Source organism: Betta splendens, chromosome 2 (genome assembly GCF_900634795.4).
Source record: "Betta splendens chromosome 2, fBetSpl5.4, whole genome shotgun sequence".
Classification (NCBI taxonomy): domain Eukaryota; kingdom Metazoa; phylum Chordata; class Actinopteri; order Anabantiformes; family Osphronemidae; genus Betta; species Betta splendens.
Window position 1 is genome coordinate 27,317,120 of NC_040882.2, and position 14,030 is coordinate 27,331,149.

The 14,030-nt window shown below is 45.4% G+C and overlaps 2 protein-coding genes and 1 long non-coding RNA gene across 3 annotated transcripts in view; 1 reads left to right on the plus strand and 2 right to left on the minus strand.

Moving 5' to 3' along the window:
- LOC114869698 (uncharacterized) overlaps positions 1-287 on the minus strand; it is a 5,107-nt gene extending 4,820 nt beyond the window's left edge. Inside the window, exon 1 of the mRNA XM_055514164.1 lies at positions 1-287. This exon is cut by the window's left edge and continues 4 nt beyond it. Coding sequence (XP_055370139.1) covers positions 1-204 — 204 coding nt within the window. The 5' untranslated portion in view covers positions 205-287.
- Positions 288-3,460: 3,173 nt separating this feature from the next.
- Positions 3,461-5,868, plus strand: LOC114869399 (uncharacterized). The gene is made up of 3 exons (XM_029173625.3): positions 3,461-3,673; positions 4,468-4,800; positions 5,019-5,868. Exons 1-3 carry the CDS (start codon positions 3,610-3,612, stop codon positions 5,225-5,227), a joined length of 606 nt encoding a protein of 201 aa, XP_029029458.1. The 5' UTR covers positions 3,461-3,609; the 3' UTR covers positions 5,228-5,868.
- Positions 5,869-9,170: 3,302 nt separating this feature from the next.
- LOC129605078 (uncharacterized) lies at positions 9,171-12,860 on the minus strand. Its single transcript, XR_008696568.1, has 2 exons — positions 12,126-12,860; positions 9,171-9,571 (listed from the first exon to the last, which is right to left on the minus strand). It is a non-coding gene; the product is annotated as an uncharacterized LOC129605078 (long non-coding RNA).
- Positions 12,861-14,030: the final 1,170 nt, after the last annotated feature.

Genomic DNA, 14,030 nt, shown 5'->3' on the forward strand with positions numbered 1-14,030 from the left:
GACCAGCATCCAGCTGGACGCAGACTCTCCACCAGCCTGGATGCTGCATTTATAGGCTCCTTCATCAGACTTGGTGACACGGTGGATGGTCATGTGACCTGTAGGCTCAGTCCTGATGAGGGAGCCATCTTTATAGAAATCAGCTGGGAGCTTGGAGGGAGGGCTCTTTGTTTGACAGTGCAGAGTGACATCATGTCCCTCCATCACAGGGAGGACAGGACTCTGCAGGATCACTGATCCACCTCAACACAGAGACAAACCACAGCATTTCATCATGTCCACACAGACTCATCAGTGTCTCATGACAGTGTCTGACCCATCAGAACCCTCAGATCTGTGTTGGTTTGTGAGGGTTCATTTTCAATAATCAGTCAGTGTTTAGCAGCAGCGGTGAAGTGTGAGGAACCAACCTTGTTCCGTGGTGCAGCACAGCAGAGAGATCACGGCTACAGAGAGAGCAACAGCTTAGTCTTTGAAGAAACTCACATCAAACACATCAAATGCTGAAGCTGCAGAAAAGTTCAAACCGTCAGGAACAAAACTAAGTTTCAGCTCAAACAAAAGGAACAATTACTATAAACGTTTCATACTCATTTATCTGTTATTTTATGATGAAAGTCTAATCGGATCAGTTTATTGATATGATCATTTTTATTTTTGATCGTTTCTTTTTTATCTTTCATTTTAATTGCTCGTTGTCTTACAAACATAAATCACATTCTGATCTAATCATAAAGGAAGATGAGGCGAAGTCGCAGGAACGTGTTTTCTTGTTTCTGTCCAGGTTCCTTCAGAGACTCGGTTCCTACGGAGCTCTGACCACAAACAGGCATTAATGTGGGTCCAACATGAGGCTCAGGCTCGTTGGGTTCAGAGGAACCAGCCACCGTCCGTTAGGACGGAAAACCTCTACGATCCACACATGAACGCGTCCAGTTGACGGATGAACTGAGTTCATTCTCAAATTATCAAACCAATTAATTCAGTGACAGAGAAACCTGCTGAACCATCACCTGTTTGATCCAAACCTCACTGAGAAGCTCAAACTGGGCCGATGATGTTCATGTTACAGAGGCTACAAACGTTAGGCCCACGCGGTTCTGTCACACTGGATCAGTGCAGCAGCTCAGACGGTTCTGTTCTTCAGAAATGTACGCGGTTCTGTTCTGTCTGTGGGTTCTGTCCTATAGAAACTCTGTGGGTTCTGTCCTATAGAAACTCTGTGGGTTCTGTTCTGTAGAAACTCTGTGGGTTCTGTTCTATAGAAACTCTGTGGGTTCTGTTCTATAGAAACTCTGTGGGTTCTGTCCTATAGAAACTCTGTGGGTTCTGTTCTATAGAAACCCTGTGGGTTCTGTTCTATAGAAACTCTGTGGGTTCTGTTCTGTAGAAACCCTGTGGGTTCTGTGCTACAGAGGCTTGTAGGTTCTGTTCTATAGAAACTCTGTGGGTTCTGTCCTACAGAGGCTCGTAGGTTCTGTTCTAAAGCTTTACTGGGTTCTGTACTTACGGAGCAGCCGCTGCAGAGACGTTCCCTCCATCATCCTCTCTGATTTCTATCTGTTTGTCAGCGACACCGAGTCAAACCCACCTTCTTCCTCTGTGTCGGACTTTGTGGTTTTCTCGTTGATTTTTATTGATGTGTCAGTATTTTGTGTTACGAGTAAACGAAAACCACTAAAAGCTGTTTGCTTAAGTATGTGGAGACTTTGACTTAATGACCAGAACGTGTTGGCCTTAAATTACTGGAACATCCTGAAATATTTCATACGATACAGTTTAAACATGTGTCTAGTTTGCGCTTTCTAATTTAAATGAATTATGGGTAAAAATAAAACCATTATTAACATTTGTTGACTAAACAAAGTAAATTAAATAATTTGTCTGACATGTGTCTGATATTTGTTTCTTTCTACATGTTTCCAGTGTGAAGAAGTTGCATCTGAACATAAATATTCAAATGATTCATACACAAACAGCATCATTACACCTACAGCTACGGCTCCTGTTGTGTCCCAGTCTGCAGCATGACATGCGGCCAGTAGAGGGCGCCTGATCTCACACACCTGATCCAGGTGAGCAGCAGTTTGTGTGTTTTACCTCTAACATATTGTTTCACCTGACAGTCAGTGGTGGCGATACTGCAAGCTCTGGTGTCGATCCAAACCCAGTAAATACTGGACCAGTATCGCCGATATCGATACCAATACCGATACTTTTTGTCAATTAATGCTTTATCAAATATAAATACATTTTCATAACTGTCAGGTTTTTTCTTTTAAATTGTATTCATTTAATAAAGCTACGACAACGTTCAACAGTAACTATAAATATATAATACAAATTGGTGGTGCTGCCACTGTTTTTAACAGCCTTTTTGCTCTTCCTGCCTCCATCCCTCTTTGTCTGTGCCTGCTTTTTTTTGCTCTGTCAGGCTGAGCTGCTCCAGCTCACGTGGCCTGTAAAAATCACCACCGTGTCCGTCTATAAATACCTCTATTCATGTTAGTGAATTAACTTTGGCTCCTCCTCACATTTATTTTAATGATGTGTGGGAACAGGACTGTGGGCACAGGTGATCAAGGCCTATGGCGCCACCTGCTGGGGGCGTCAACCTGTCCTGGGACTAAACGTTTCTGATTCAGTTGTTCTTCTCGTAAATGGAAACTGACTCATCATTACATAAAATGAAAATAATAAAAACGTGTGGACAAAGTACAAAGTACATAAAAGTGAAGTGTATCAAAATTTTCAGTTTTATTTACAATCGTTGTCAAAATACACAGTTTAGATTTGTTGAACTTTCACATTAAGACTGACGTGCATAATGTATTTGACAGATACACATACAATATTAGAAAACAGGTGATTGTTGTTAGTAAAGAAGGAAGGACTCGTGCCTCATGAAGGAATAAACGTTTTAATATTTCTGGTTCTAAACTGTTCTGGACATTTTGCTGCCACACGTGGAGCTGAACTCACATCATGACCAGCATCAGTTTATCAGCATGTTTTTAGTAGATAACTTGGAGTTCAACACTTGTTTACTCAGGTCCATTCAGTTTCGTTTTGAGCAGATCCAGTCACGTGATTTACTGGAAAGCGGCTCCTGTTGTTTCCTCGTCGCAGTGAAGAAGCGGAAGTAAAGTTACAAACGCTTCTTAAAATATGACTTACTGTCATCGTTACACTTTTAATTAGTGGATTCTAACGTACACGAACTTTACTTTTATCACCTTTAAAGACAAGACGTTATAAACAATAAAGTGAGACATTCTGTGTTAAACGATGTGAATAAACTCACCCGCAGATTTTACGATATCAGCATTTAAACCGTTTGAAGGGCGCTGTTTTTGAACACGCTATCGTTTTTGTTATCATTATTATTGTTTGAACCGGGTTCTGTGGGCGGTACCGCCTCAAACTGATCCAACCCACTCTACTTTAAAAGAACTTCCGCCTCCGACGGACGGATTCTGCGACATGTAACAGCAGCGTTCGTCACACTCATCTAACCTATAACTTTAACGTTATAGATCAGTCCTATAACTCTAAAGTTATAGGTTAGGTCCAGGTTCGGTCGGTACTTCCGGTCCAGTAACTCGGATCATGTCTCTTCAGGCCGCCGCTTGGGTTCTGCTCCTCTCCCGTTTCCTGGTTTCTGCGTCTGAAGGTGAGAAGTGACCGAAGCCCTTGAACTCTGCTAAAGTTACTGTTTTACACCTAGACTCGTATTTTCTAATGAAGTACGTATTTTGTACTAATTGTTGTATTATTAGACCGAGAAAAGGAATCTTTTGCCGAATGTAGCCGAACTAAACTAAACGAACGTAACTAAAACAAATACGAATTTATTTGATAAGTTTGTTTATATATTTATGTATATAAATATTTCGACATAAACAATAAAAATTCTGAGGGTTGGTTGTTTTTCCAAACGGCGTCTCTTTGTTCCGCCCTGATCCGACATGTACAAACACAAACCAGTTGATCCAGTCTGAGTCAGACTCTGGGTTCTGGTTTCCTGGTTGTGTCTGTGTCATTCCAAGGTGGATTTTTTACCAGTAACAAATTGAACTGGTTGAACCTGGTCCCGGTTCTGGTTCTGGTTCTGGTCCTGGTCCTGGTTCTGGTCGGGAGGAAGAAGAAGCTTTGTGCCGAGCTGGATCTCGTGCTGTGTCACGTCAGAACTCAACAGGAAGCGCCGCAGACGACGGCCACCGATGGTTCCCAGATGATGGACCCCGTGACCCACGGCTCAGGAGCAGGCGGCTGCAGAAGATCCAAACCCGGCTCAGGCTCGGCTGACGTGTTCTGCCGCTTTGAGGGGAATCGGGCTGCGAGGACCAGAGGCGCTGCCACGGAGAGGAACCAGAAGCGTCCTGATAAAACAAACCAACGCCACCATGAAACCTGTGTGTTCTGTGAGGTTCCAGAACCTCTCTAAGTTCTGCTCTTCTCGTGCAGTTGCAGAGATCGTCACAGAACCTGGGCAAACGGTGACGCTGCCGTGTCACGTGACCAGCAGCTCTCCCATCGTCGTCATAGAGTGGACCAGACCCGACCTCGGCGCCGAGTACGTCCTCCTGTACAGAGACGGCCAGCTGGACCCAGAGAACCAGCACCCGCTGTTCCAGGGCCGAGTGCAGCTGAAGGAGCCGGCCTCTCTGGACCTGGAGAACGTGACGGAAGACGACAGAGGAACGTACGAGTGTCACGTGATCGAGAGGCGACAGCGGAGGAAACGGGCCGGCACCAACTCGGAGCAGGTCCAGATCATCAACCTGAAGGTCCAACGAGGTGAGTGAAGGGACCAATGGGACGCGTCTGCTCCTCCACCTCCTGTCGGACGTCGGCTCCTCAGGACGGTGCGTCAGAACCGGTGTCGGGTCTGGATCGACTGGATCCAGACCCGACACCGGTTCTGACGCACCGTCGCCTGAGACAACGTCCGCCTGAGGTTGAGCAGCAGACGCGTCCCGTTGTTCTGTTCACTCACATCTGCTTCTGATCCACAGGCTCCACAGACGAAGCCGGGTCCGCGGCGCCGCTCAGCCCGGGGGCTGCTGCTGCAGGTGTTCTGGTGGCTGTCGTCATCGTTGGTGTTGCTGGTTTTGGGATCTTCAGAAAACGAAGGCTCCTTAAACAGAAACCAGATCAACTTCCAGCTGATGAATTGGACTCGGTGGAGCCGATGCAGCCAGAACCAGAACCAGCAGCAGCTTGAGCTTTTCCCCAGTGAATCATGTGTAGCCTGTCCTCAGACGCACTAAACCCAACGTCCTCCGCTCCTGTTCGTGTCAGTCAGCGTTGGCACCAGGCTCCACTGGGATCGGTTCTGTTTGGGCTCAAAGATGAGCTCTTCTCAGACAAACATGTTTTATGTCTGGGGCGAGTTCTGTCGGCAGGTGGATCCGTCTGGAAGCTGGGTCGTGTTTTTGGACCCAGCTTCCAAACGGACCTGAGCCTTGGTCACTTCTGCCGTAAGTGAGCAGCTCAACATCTGCAGCAGCAACAAACCAAAATAAAAGCACTTCCTGTCTGAGTCTTTTGGAAATAAGAGCTGTGACACCAGGTGAAGACTGGTTTGAACCTGGTCATTTCCCAGCTTTGGGCTGTAAAAGGGTCCAAATCAAAGCTTTGCCGGTTCTGACACAGTCACAGATGGTGCTGAACTTCAGTCACTGGAAGGTTTTAAGATGAAACTGAGCTGAAACAAAGACACGAACCTGAAATAAACTTCAACCTGCAACCGGCAGTAGCTGCATCTGTGACTGAAGCAAACTGTTAAAGCTGAATCATTAAAAAAAACACTTTAGGTTTCTAAAGTTTCTGAAAAAACAGAAAAAGAAAATGAATAAATTTCAGTCTAAAATAAATAAAAGTCCAAAACAATAAATAGTATTAAACCAAAAGCGAGGTGGAGCCTGTTTTTTGCCACATTGTGAGTTTGTGTCTGTGTTGGTTTATATGATGAGAATCTGAAGTGTGTTATTGATGGTTGAGGTTGAAACCGACTCACATCAGGTCTGAGTGCAGCAAATGTGAAGTTTATGTCTGTTTGAGACACTGGAACATGATTCATTTATTATTTACACAATGTGTTTCTCTCTGATCATAACAGGAAGTAACGGGTAAACGTGAACATTTAATCTGTGGTTTTCATACTTTTAACTGTTTCTATTGGTGAACGTCTCAACTAAAATCAGTCAAACTTTGCTTTTACAATAATCAAGATATTAAATACATATATGGAAACAAGCGCCTTGGAAAATCAACCACACGTTCAGACTTAATTACTGTATCATATTTTCAGTCATTAAAAGTCTCATCTGTTTTAAACAAAAGAAAATAAAGTTTCTTTCTTGCAAACGCAGCGTTGCTCTAAGTTTCTGTTCAGCAGAACTGATCCTGAATCTGTTTACGTGGAACCGCGGGTTAAAACCTGCTGAACCGGTTCTCTCTTATCTGTGGATCGTGTGTTGTTGTTTCTGAGTCAAACATTAACCTGCAGTAAAACCTCATAAAAGCTGTTGTTGACTTTTCTAACGGACAAATGAGGAAGTGAAGTGTAGAAACCGCCCTTGGAGCAGAACCTGAACCCTGGATGAGCCACAACAAGCCTCCATGATCATCAGCCACAAAGAACGACGGGACGAAGCTCAGACTGAACCACAACCAGTCTCTGGCCTCAGATCAGACCATGGAGCTGGTCAGTGTGTGACCTTTGACCTCTGGCTCAGATGAGCCTGGGTCGAGTCTATGAACAGAACCGTGCAGCTGTAGGTGTTTGAGAGGAAACGTTCCAGCTCTGAGCTGCAGGTGATGAGCGCTGCCTGTTCCTGGATCAGTGGTTTGTTGAGCTGCTGAAGCCACAGATCAGCTCCAGGCTCCTCAGACCCAGGTTCATGAGGCAGGTTCTGATCTAGGATCAGTTCTCTGTACAGACTGGTTCACGGCTCCTGTGGTTCACTGGTTAACATGCAGAGGACTGAACCCGGACACGTGTGAACATGAACAGAACCAGAGACGGCACCAGGACTCAAACTCATCTGGTTCTAATCAGAGTCATGAGGACAAACCGTGCTTTTAGTCTCTTTATCCTCTTCTACTGGTAACGTCTCGTTAACAGCGACTCAGTAACAGCTTCACTAACTTGTCTGAGCTGATCCTGAGTCCAATAACAAACAAATGGAGGCAGAACTGGTTCTGACCAACCTTTACAGGACAGAGTGTTTGTCACCTGACTCAGTCTGCAGCTCAGTGACTGGTTACTATGTAACAACACGATGACGTCACTCTGCTGCCCCCTGCTGGACGCGGCTCCAAACACTGCTCCCAGTAGAAAGAACCGGACAGGAAGAAGGTCTGAGACGAAGACGCAAGTGGAAACAAGAGAACCTGCAGAGGAAATGACCTGCTGGGATTTATGAAGCTTATTTGATGTAAACCTGGTCATCAAACAGTTAAACCACCAACAAGCAGAAAAAGGACCTTTGCTTTATTGACTTCAGTTTCCTTCAAAATCTTCTGTTTTTTTGTTCTTGTTCATCTTCTGGTTCCTCCGTCTTTTCAAAGTTCCTCTTCTAAACCTTGATCATCATCTTTTTGAGTGACATTATTAGATCAAGAATAAAGATTCACAGTTGATGTGAGCCAAGTCAGATCAGTGCTTCATGGTGTCACAGTCTCTGGCTCTGTTCCTTGTTTTATTTTGGTTCCAGTTTCCATTTCCGGTTTTATTTTGTAGCACTCCCGGTTTCTGTTTCTGTTCCTGCTTTACTTCCTGTTTACCCGTTGTCACAGCTGTTCTCTGTCAGTACCGGTCATTATTACCCACACCTGCACGTTATCAGTAATCGAGTCACTTTGTATTTAACCACCACCTGTTCCCATAGTCCCTTGCCAGATTGTTGTCTTGTGTGTTCCTGTCGTAGTCCCGTTCGCTGACCTAGTCCCGCTGTAAACCGTGTATCCTGTGTTGTTCGTTGACTCTGCGCCTGCCTTATCCCTGCCTGTCACGTCTGTCTGGATTATCTACCGTTGCCTGTTGCTGACCTTGCCTGCCTGACCACGAGCTGACGCCGACGATTCTGGTATTGACTGCTGTTACCTGTGTATGACCCCGGACCGTTGTGACCTGAGTTTTGGAATTAAATACCACTTTATCGCATCTCCTTGCCTCACGTCTCATCGCTGTGCATGTGGGTCCTCATCTGTGCGATTCGTGACACATGGAGCGTCTTCATTTGGTTCAGTCCTGCACAGATTAAAGTGGTTTGTGAAGAGTCTTCATCTGCTGAGCTGCTTGTTTTAGCAGACACAGCTTTACATGCTGGTCTAATGATGATGTCATCACATCTGACTCAACAAACACATTCAGAACCAGACATGAGCCGTAGAACTGTGGGGTTGTCTTTAATTAGCTCCACTGCTAAAAGCTAAAGCTGAGCTGAGTCAGTGAAGGGTTTATTCATCCATCAGTGGCATCAGCTCGTCTCCACCTTTATGAACTGGGTTTACAGCATCAACAGAACCACTGCTGGACAGGAACCAAACCTTAGGAGAGACCACCTGTGTAAAATCCACTTTTTATTCATTCTGGAACAGTCATGTGACTCTGCTCCACGTTTAGAACCCAGAGAGGTAGAAGAGCATCTCCTCATTTTTTCTCACTACTACTTTATCCAGTCGGGTCAAAGAGAATCTGTGTCTGGGTTCTGCCTCCTTTTTTCATCATAAGAACTCACACAGCGAAACCTGACACACTTCCCTCCACGACAGAACCAAACCAGAACTGGGCTTTAGAGACCTTTCACCACCCACCAGTGCTTCTTCAGTCTGAGGGACGTTGGCTGAAGGCCACACATCTTCTGTCAGTGCTGTTCTCCTCCCACATGTAACGATGGGCTCCTTATGAGAACAGGGGACGTCCGGCTCCTCCATCGTTACAGAGTCGTTGGGTTTGTGTTTTCTGTTGATCTTGATCTTTGGAATAGATAAAGGGCAGCATGAATGGAGACAGACTGAGTCTGAGGCCTCGTCCTGTTGATGAGGTGAGTTAATGTGTAACTCTCTTCTCTGTCCAGTGTGAATGCAGCCGCTGCTTCACTTCCTGCTGAACCGTGCAGACTCACTGTGTTGTGTGTGTGAAGGGAAGACAAGCGCTGTCCTGACCGATGGGATGTATTTATTGACCTGCTGCAAAAAGCTAAATACAATAAATACAGCCACTTATAATTAGCCTTCCATGCACACACTCTGCTCACTGGTCAAAATTCAAAAACCCTCGCAGTCAAAATTAGCGCTTGACAAAAATATATATTTGTTAATAACACAGCTGTTGCATGAACATGGTCTTTGTCAGTCAGATGGAGCTCCACTGCTAGAATTGGGCCGGATGCGATGTAGTGTGCTGGTTCCTCCTTCTGTCAGAGGCTGTGGCTGCACGGCTCCAAATAACATCGCCACACATCTGCTTTAACACTAGCACGGACCCAGACTGCTGACTTTTACATGAAGCCTGCACTAAACGGACTGGTCCATCGGCCAGAAGGCAGTAGCTGATGAGCTGTCAACAGAAAATAGAACACGTGAATACGTGAATAGAACCTGCTGAACCTGTGTTTGACCTGATTTTGGCTGTTTCAATGTCAGGTCCCACATTCTCTCACTCACTCACTCACTCTCAGGGCCTCTCACCCTCATGCTCTCATTGGACACCAAGCAACGCATGGGTCTGTGGTTGAAATAATGTCAGTTATTGTTGTGACAATGATGTAATATTGAAACGTTTGATGAACGTTGATTCACCTTTCAAAATCAACACATAATCCAAGGGTCATTCAACCCTAATATGACGTTGATTCAACTATGATTCAACACTGAAATGCCTGCTGGGTAACAATGAATTCATCAACAATGCTGCTGCCATGCTGTACTTTGTCCCCAGATGATCAGAAAAGGTCATCTCTGTCATCACCACAAGCATCACTGTCTGTGTCAGGCACTCGTAGCAGAAGAGAGCGCTCCGTGAGTTTCATCATTTCGGGGCCGAGTATCTGCTGCCAGGCGCTAAGAGAGGTGCATAACTTCAGGTACAGCTACTCTCTCACCCACTGGAGGACTCACTGTCTGCTCTGGAGAGCAGCTTCAGTAGCAGACTGATCCACCCTCGCTGTGTGAAGGAGAGATATCGTAGATCCTTCCTACCTGCTGCTGTCAGACTGTACAATCAGAACTGTTGACCACATCCCACCACAGTCACTCACCCACTGCATCAGTGGTTTATATAGCAACCTGTTCTGCACAATATTTGTGTAAATCTGTGAACAATCATGTATATTGTTACCGGCCCAAATCTCATACCCATTACTGTGCAATAACCCTGCAATGACCTCATACTCACTCTAACTGTACTGTACTGCTTTGTACTGTGCCAACACAAACTGTTCTGTACCTGCATTCTCGCTCATCTGTACTGCTGTTGTGAGAAGTAATTTCCCCACTGCGGGACTATCAAAGGATATCTTATCCTTATTCTTATTCTTCTTCTTATATGCCTAATTAAAGCAGCACTGAACTGAACCAGATCCAGGAGCCTGGATGGGGCCTCTTTGGGCCTGAAGTCCTGAACACATGTAACTAATGGCCATCAGTGGATGTCACACACAGACCCATAGAAACTGCTTGTCGTCAAATGACAGCATGTCAGAGCCTCCTGAGAGTTTTATTTCATTTTAGTTGTATTTCACAGTAACGCATACTATGATTTTACACATAAAACCAAACCACATGTGGCACTGGGCTCTCACTGAGCCCAACAAACTGCTGGCTGTCATCTACAACACACAACACTGCTGCTTTTCCCTGGTTTCTCTAGTGGAGCGGAATTAAAGCAATCATTTAAAATGAATGCAGAAACATTAACACTCCTCGAAGTTGTGTCACCAGGTTCCTTTAAAGCTGGAACCAAGCTTGAATTAATCTAATTAAAAGTGATTAAAAAGAATGTGGGACCTGAAAGTGAAACACAGGTGAAACGCAGGTTCAGCGACAGTAACAGCCTGTTTACGTGACAAAAGCAGCCGCTCAGCTGATTTTGGATCAGCCACAGGACGCTGTCGGTCAACCAGTCCACAGTGATGCTATAAACTGAGGAGTCAGTTCACCTGCTGTTAATCACTCTGACTTCAGTGGACAAACTAAAAGTAGGACACAAACACTAACATCAACCAACACAATGTGACAAACAATACAACATTAACCAAGTCTCAACATTAACAGCCTGTGCTCTGTTCTCCCACAATGCTTCAGTCATGACCTTTGACCTTCTGCCGTTTATGACAATAAACCTTAGCTTTATTATCAGTAAAAAATAGCACAAGTCAAACAATAAAACTCTGGAACATGAGTGTGAGAGTTGGGACTTTTAATGAACTGGGATCTCTCCTGCGCTGTGGTAGAAAAGCTGCCAACCCAGGTGCATGCTGGTCCTCCAACCTCCCATATATACACACACAACCCTGAGCCAACGCGATGACTGAGTTAACGCTCAAATTCAATAATTAACAAAATGAGCAAACCGACCTAAACCTGAATGATGCCAATAAATATACAATCAATCAAACCAGCAAACAGTGGCAGCGTTTGCTGAGTGTTTTTAAGTAGACTTCTGGGTCAACTGTGGATGAGCTCCTGTAGTTTTGTGTGGTGATCCAGTTGTCTGATGACAAATGACAGGAAAAACACACAGAGAAAGAATGAACCGCTCCTTCAGCTCTGTCATTTCTTGTTTTTCTTCACTGGTCTGAGCGGCTGAACACGTCCTCATTTAAATATTAGAACCTTCAGCCAAGTTTCACTTTAACTAATGCAAAGCAAACAGAGACTGAACAGACCGGTTGAACCTCTTCCAGTCTTGTTGCAGGTGTTGGGTATTTAATACATTTTTGGACTTTTTTTTCTCACTGTTTTTGCATCTTGTTTGTTGCTTGTAGATCCTTTAATAACTGAATTTTCCCACTGTGGCGTTAATAAGTTCATCCTCGTGTCTAAAAGGTCCAGTTCACCACTCTCACTGCCGTATGGATTATATTTTAGTGAACAGCTCAGTGCTACTGTACCTGACATGGACACAATGGCTTCTCCGTGTACTCAGGTTCTAATGCTTCAGTGACGACTCAGCGTTCTTTAGAAAAGCTTTATTCCAGCATTCTTTCTTACAGTCAAATATTGGAGTGTGTGGTTTCTGAAAGAAACACAAACACAGCTCAACTGTAAGCAGACACTTACGACTCGTTATCAAACCGTTTCCTGTAACGTCGGTTACATGTCACATGTTATGCGCATCACCGCCACAAGATGAAGCAATTACATCACAATGATTCTTCCTGTTTGAGTCCCAAAACTGAAGCAAATACAAGTCTGCTAAACCAGCGACTCAAACATACTAACAATAACAACTGGTACGTAATATCAGCACAAATGAGAACTCAATGCTCAATACAGAATAAATTTGTCAATGCGCCTTAAATCACAGTCTTAGAAACGTGCAGACGGTCTGTGACCAATCAACTTAAAGAGCGAGCAATTAACAAAGTCATCATCTGCTGAATAGATGAATAGAAACATAAACATATAATAACTGACTCACAGCTCAATGGACGCGCACACTATAAATATATGCAGTATCCAAAATCTATATCTTAATTTCCAATGTAGACCAGACAGTGAGCCTTCCGATCTCTAAATGGGAAGCTGATCTCAATATCACCACTAATTACACGTTCTGGAATAACATATGTTCTAATTTATTCAGAATGACAAAAAATACAAATTTACAACTAATACAATACAAAATTCTTCATAGAACTCTATACAGGACAAAGGATGTTCCAAATGGGTCTCACAAACTCAAATATTTGCCCTCACTGTACAGATAACACAGCAGATAGATTCCTACATGCATTCTGGTCATGCTCACCTGTGCAGCAATTTTGGCAAAGAGTATGTGAACACCTGTCAACCCAGTTAAGCTGTCCAATCCCAGCAGCCCCTGCACTTTGTCTTCTAGGAGATCTAAGTGGGCTTGATCTAGAGACAAACTCATCACACACACTTCTTTCTGCCCTCTGTGTCGCAAAGAAAATCATCCTCATGAACTGGAAAACTAAAAAAAAATTAAGCATTACTCAATACCTGAACAGCTTGTTAGATTATACCACCTTAGACACATTGTCTGCTTCATCAAATCAATGACCAAAACTATACTCTGATTGATTCCATTTCCAGGTAAGGATGCGTGGGGCTCGGGTGCTGCGTCATGTCTGGCACAGTGGTGGGGGGGTGACTAGTGGTTGGTGGTGCCTGCCTGCCTAAGGAACCGGGACAACGGGTTGGTGGACTCTGGGCTGGCCGCATGGGTCCCCTGCTGCGGGGGTGTGGTGGCTGCTGAGACCGGCGGCCCTGTGCCGGAGTGGGACAGTTTTGAGGGTTGGCGTGTGCCTGTCTCCGGGGAGCCGGAGGCGGGCCTCCCTGCCGGTGTGCGGGGGCGGACCTGGGGGTGGAGACCTGGGTAACCTGCGTCCAGGGGACTCCCTCTGGGGGTGCCTGCCTGTGCCCGGAGGGGTATCTCTCCCCTGGGGCGCTGCCCCTGCTCGGGTGGGGCGCTGCCTGCCCTAGCGGTCCGCATTAGTCATACACACTTGTCCAGGAATCTGGGGGCTCCTTCCGGGGGGGGGGGGCAGTAGACGGAGCCTTCCCATTGATGGCTCTGTCTGCTGGACCCCCCGGAGAATTGGGTATCTCCCAAAGTTCCTCATACTTAGCTACATACACATACATTTAGGGCCGGGGGTGGGCTCTTTCACTGGGGCCTGGGGCTGAGGCCAGTTGTGGCCTCGGCCACTGGCCCTGATGGAGAGATCACCACCCAGTTTTAACTGCAAAAAGACATTTAGGGCGAGGGGGGGCACTGTCCGGGGGACACACCGTCAGCCAGTGGTTGTGCTCCTGGAGGTGTCACCCAC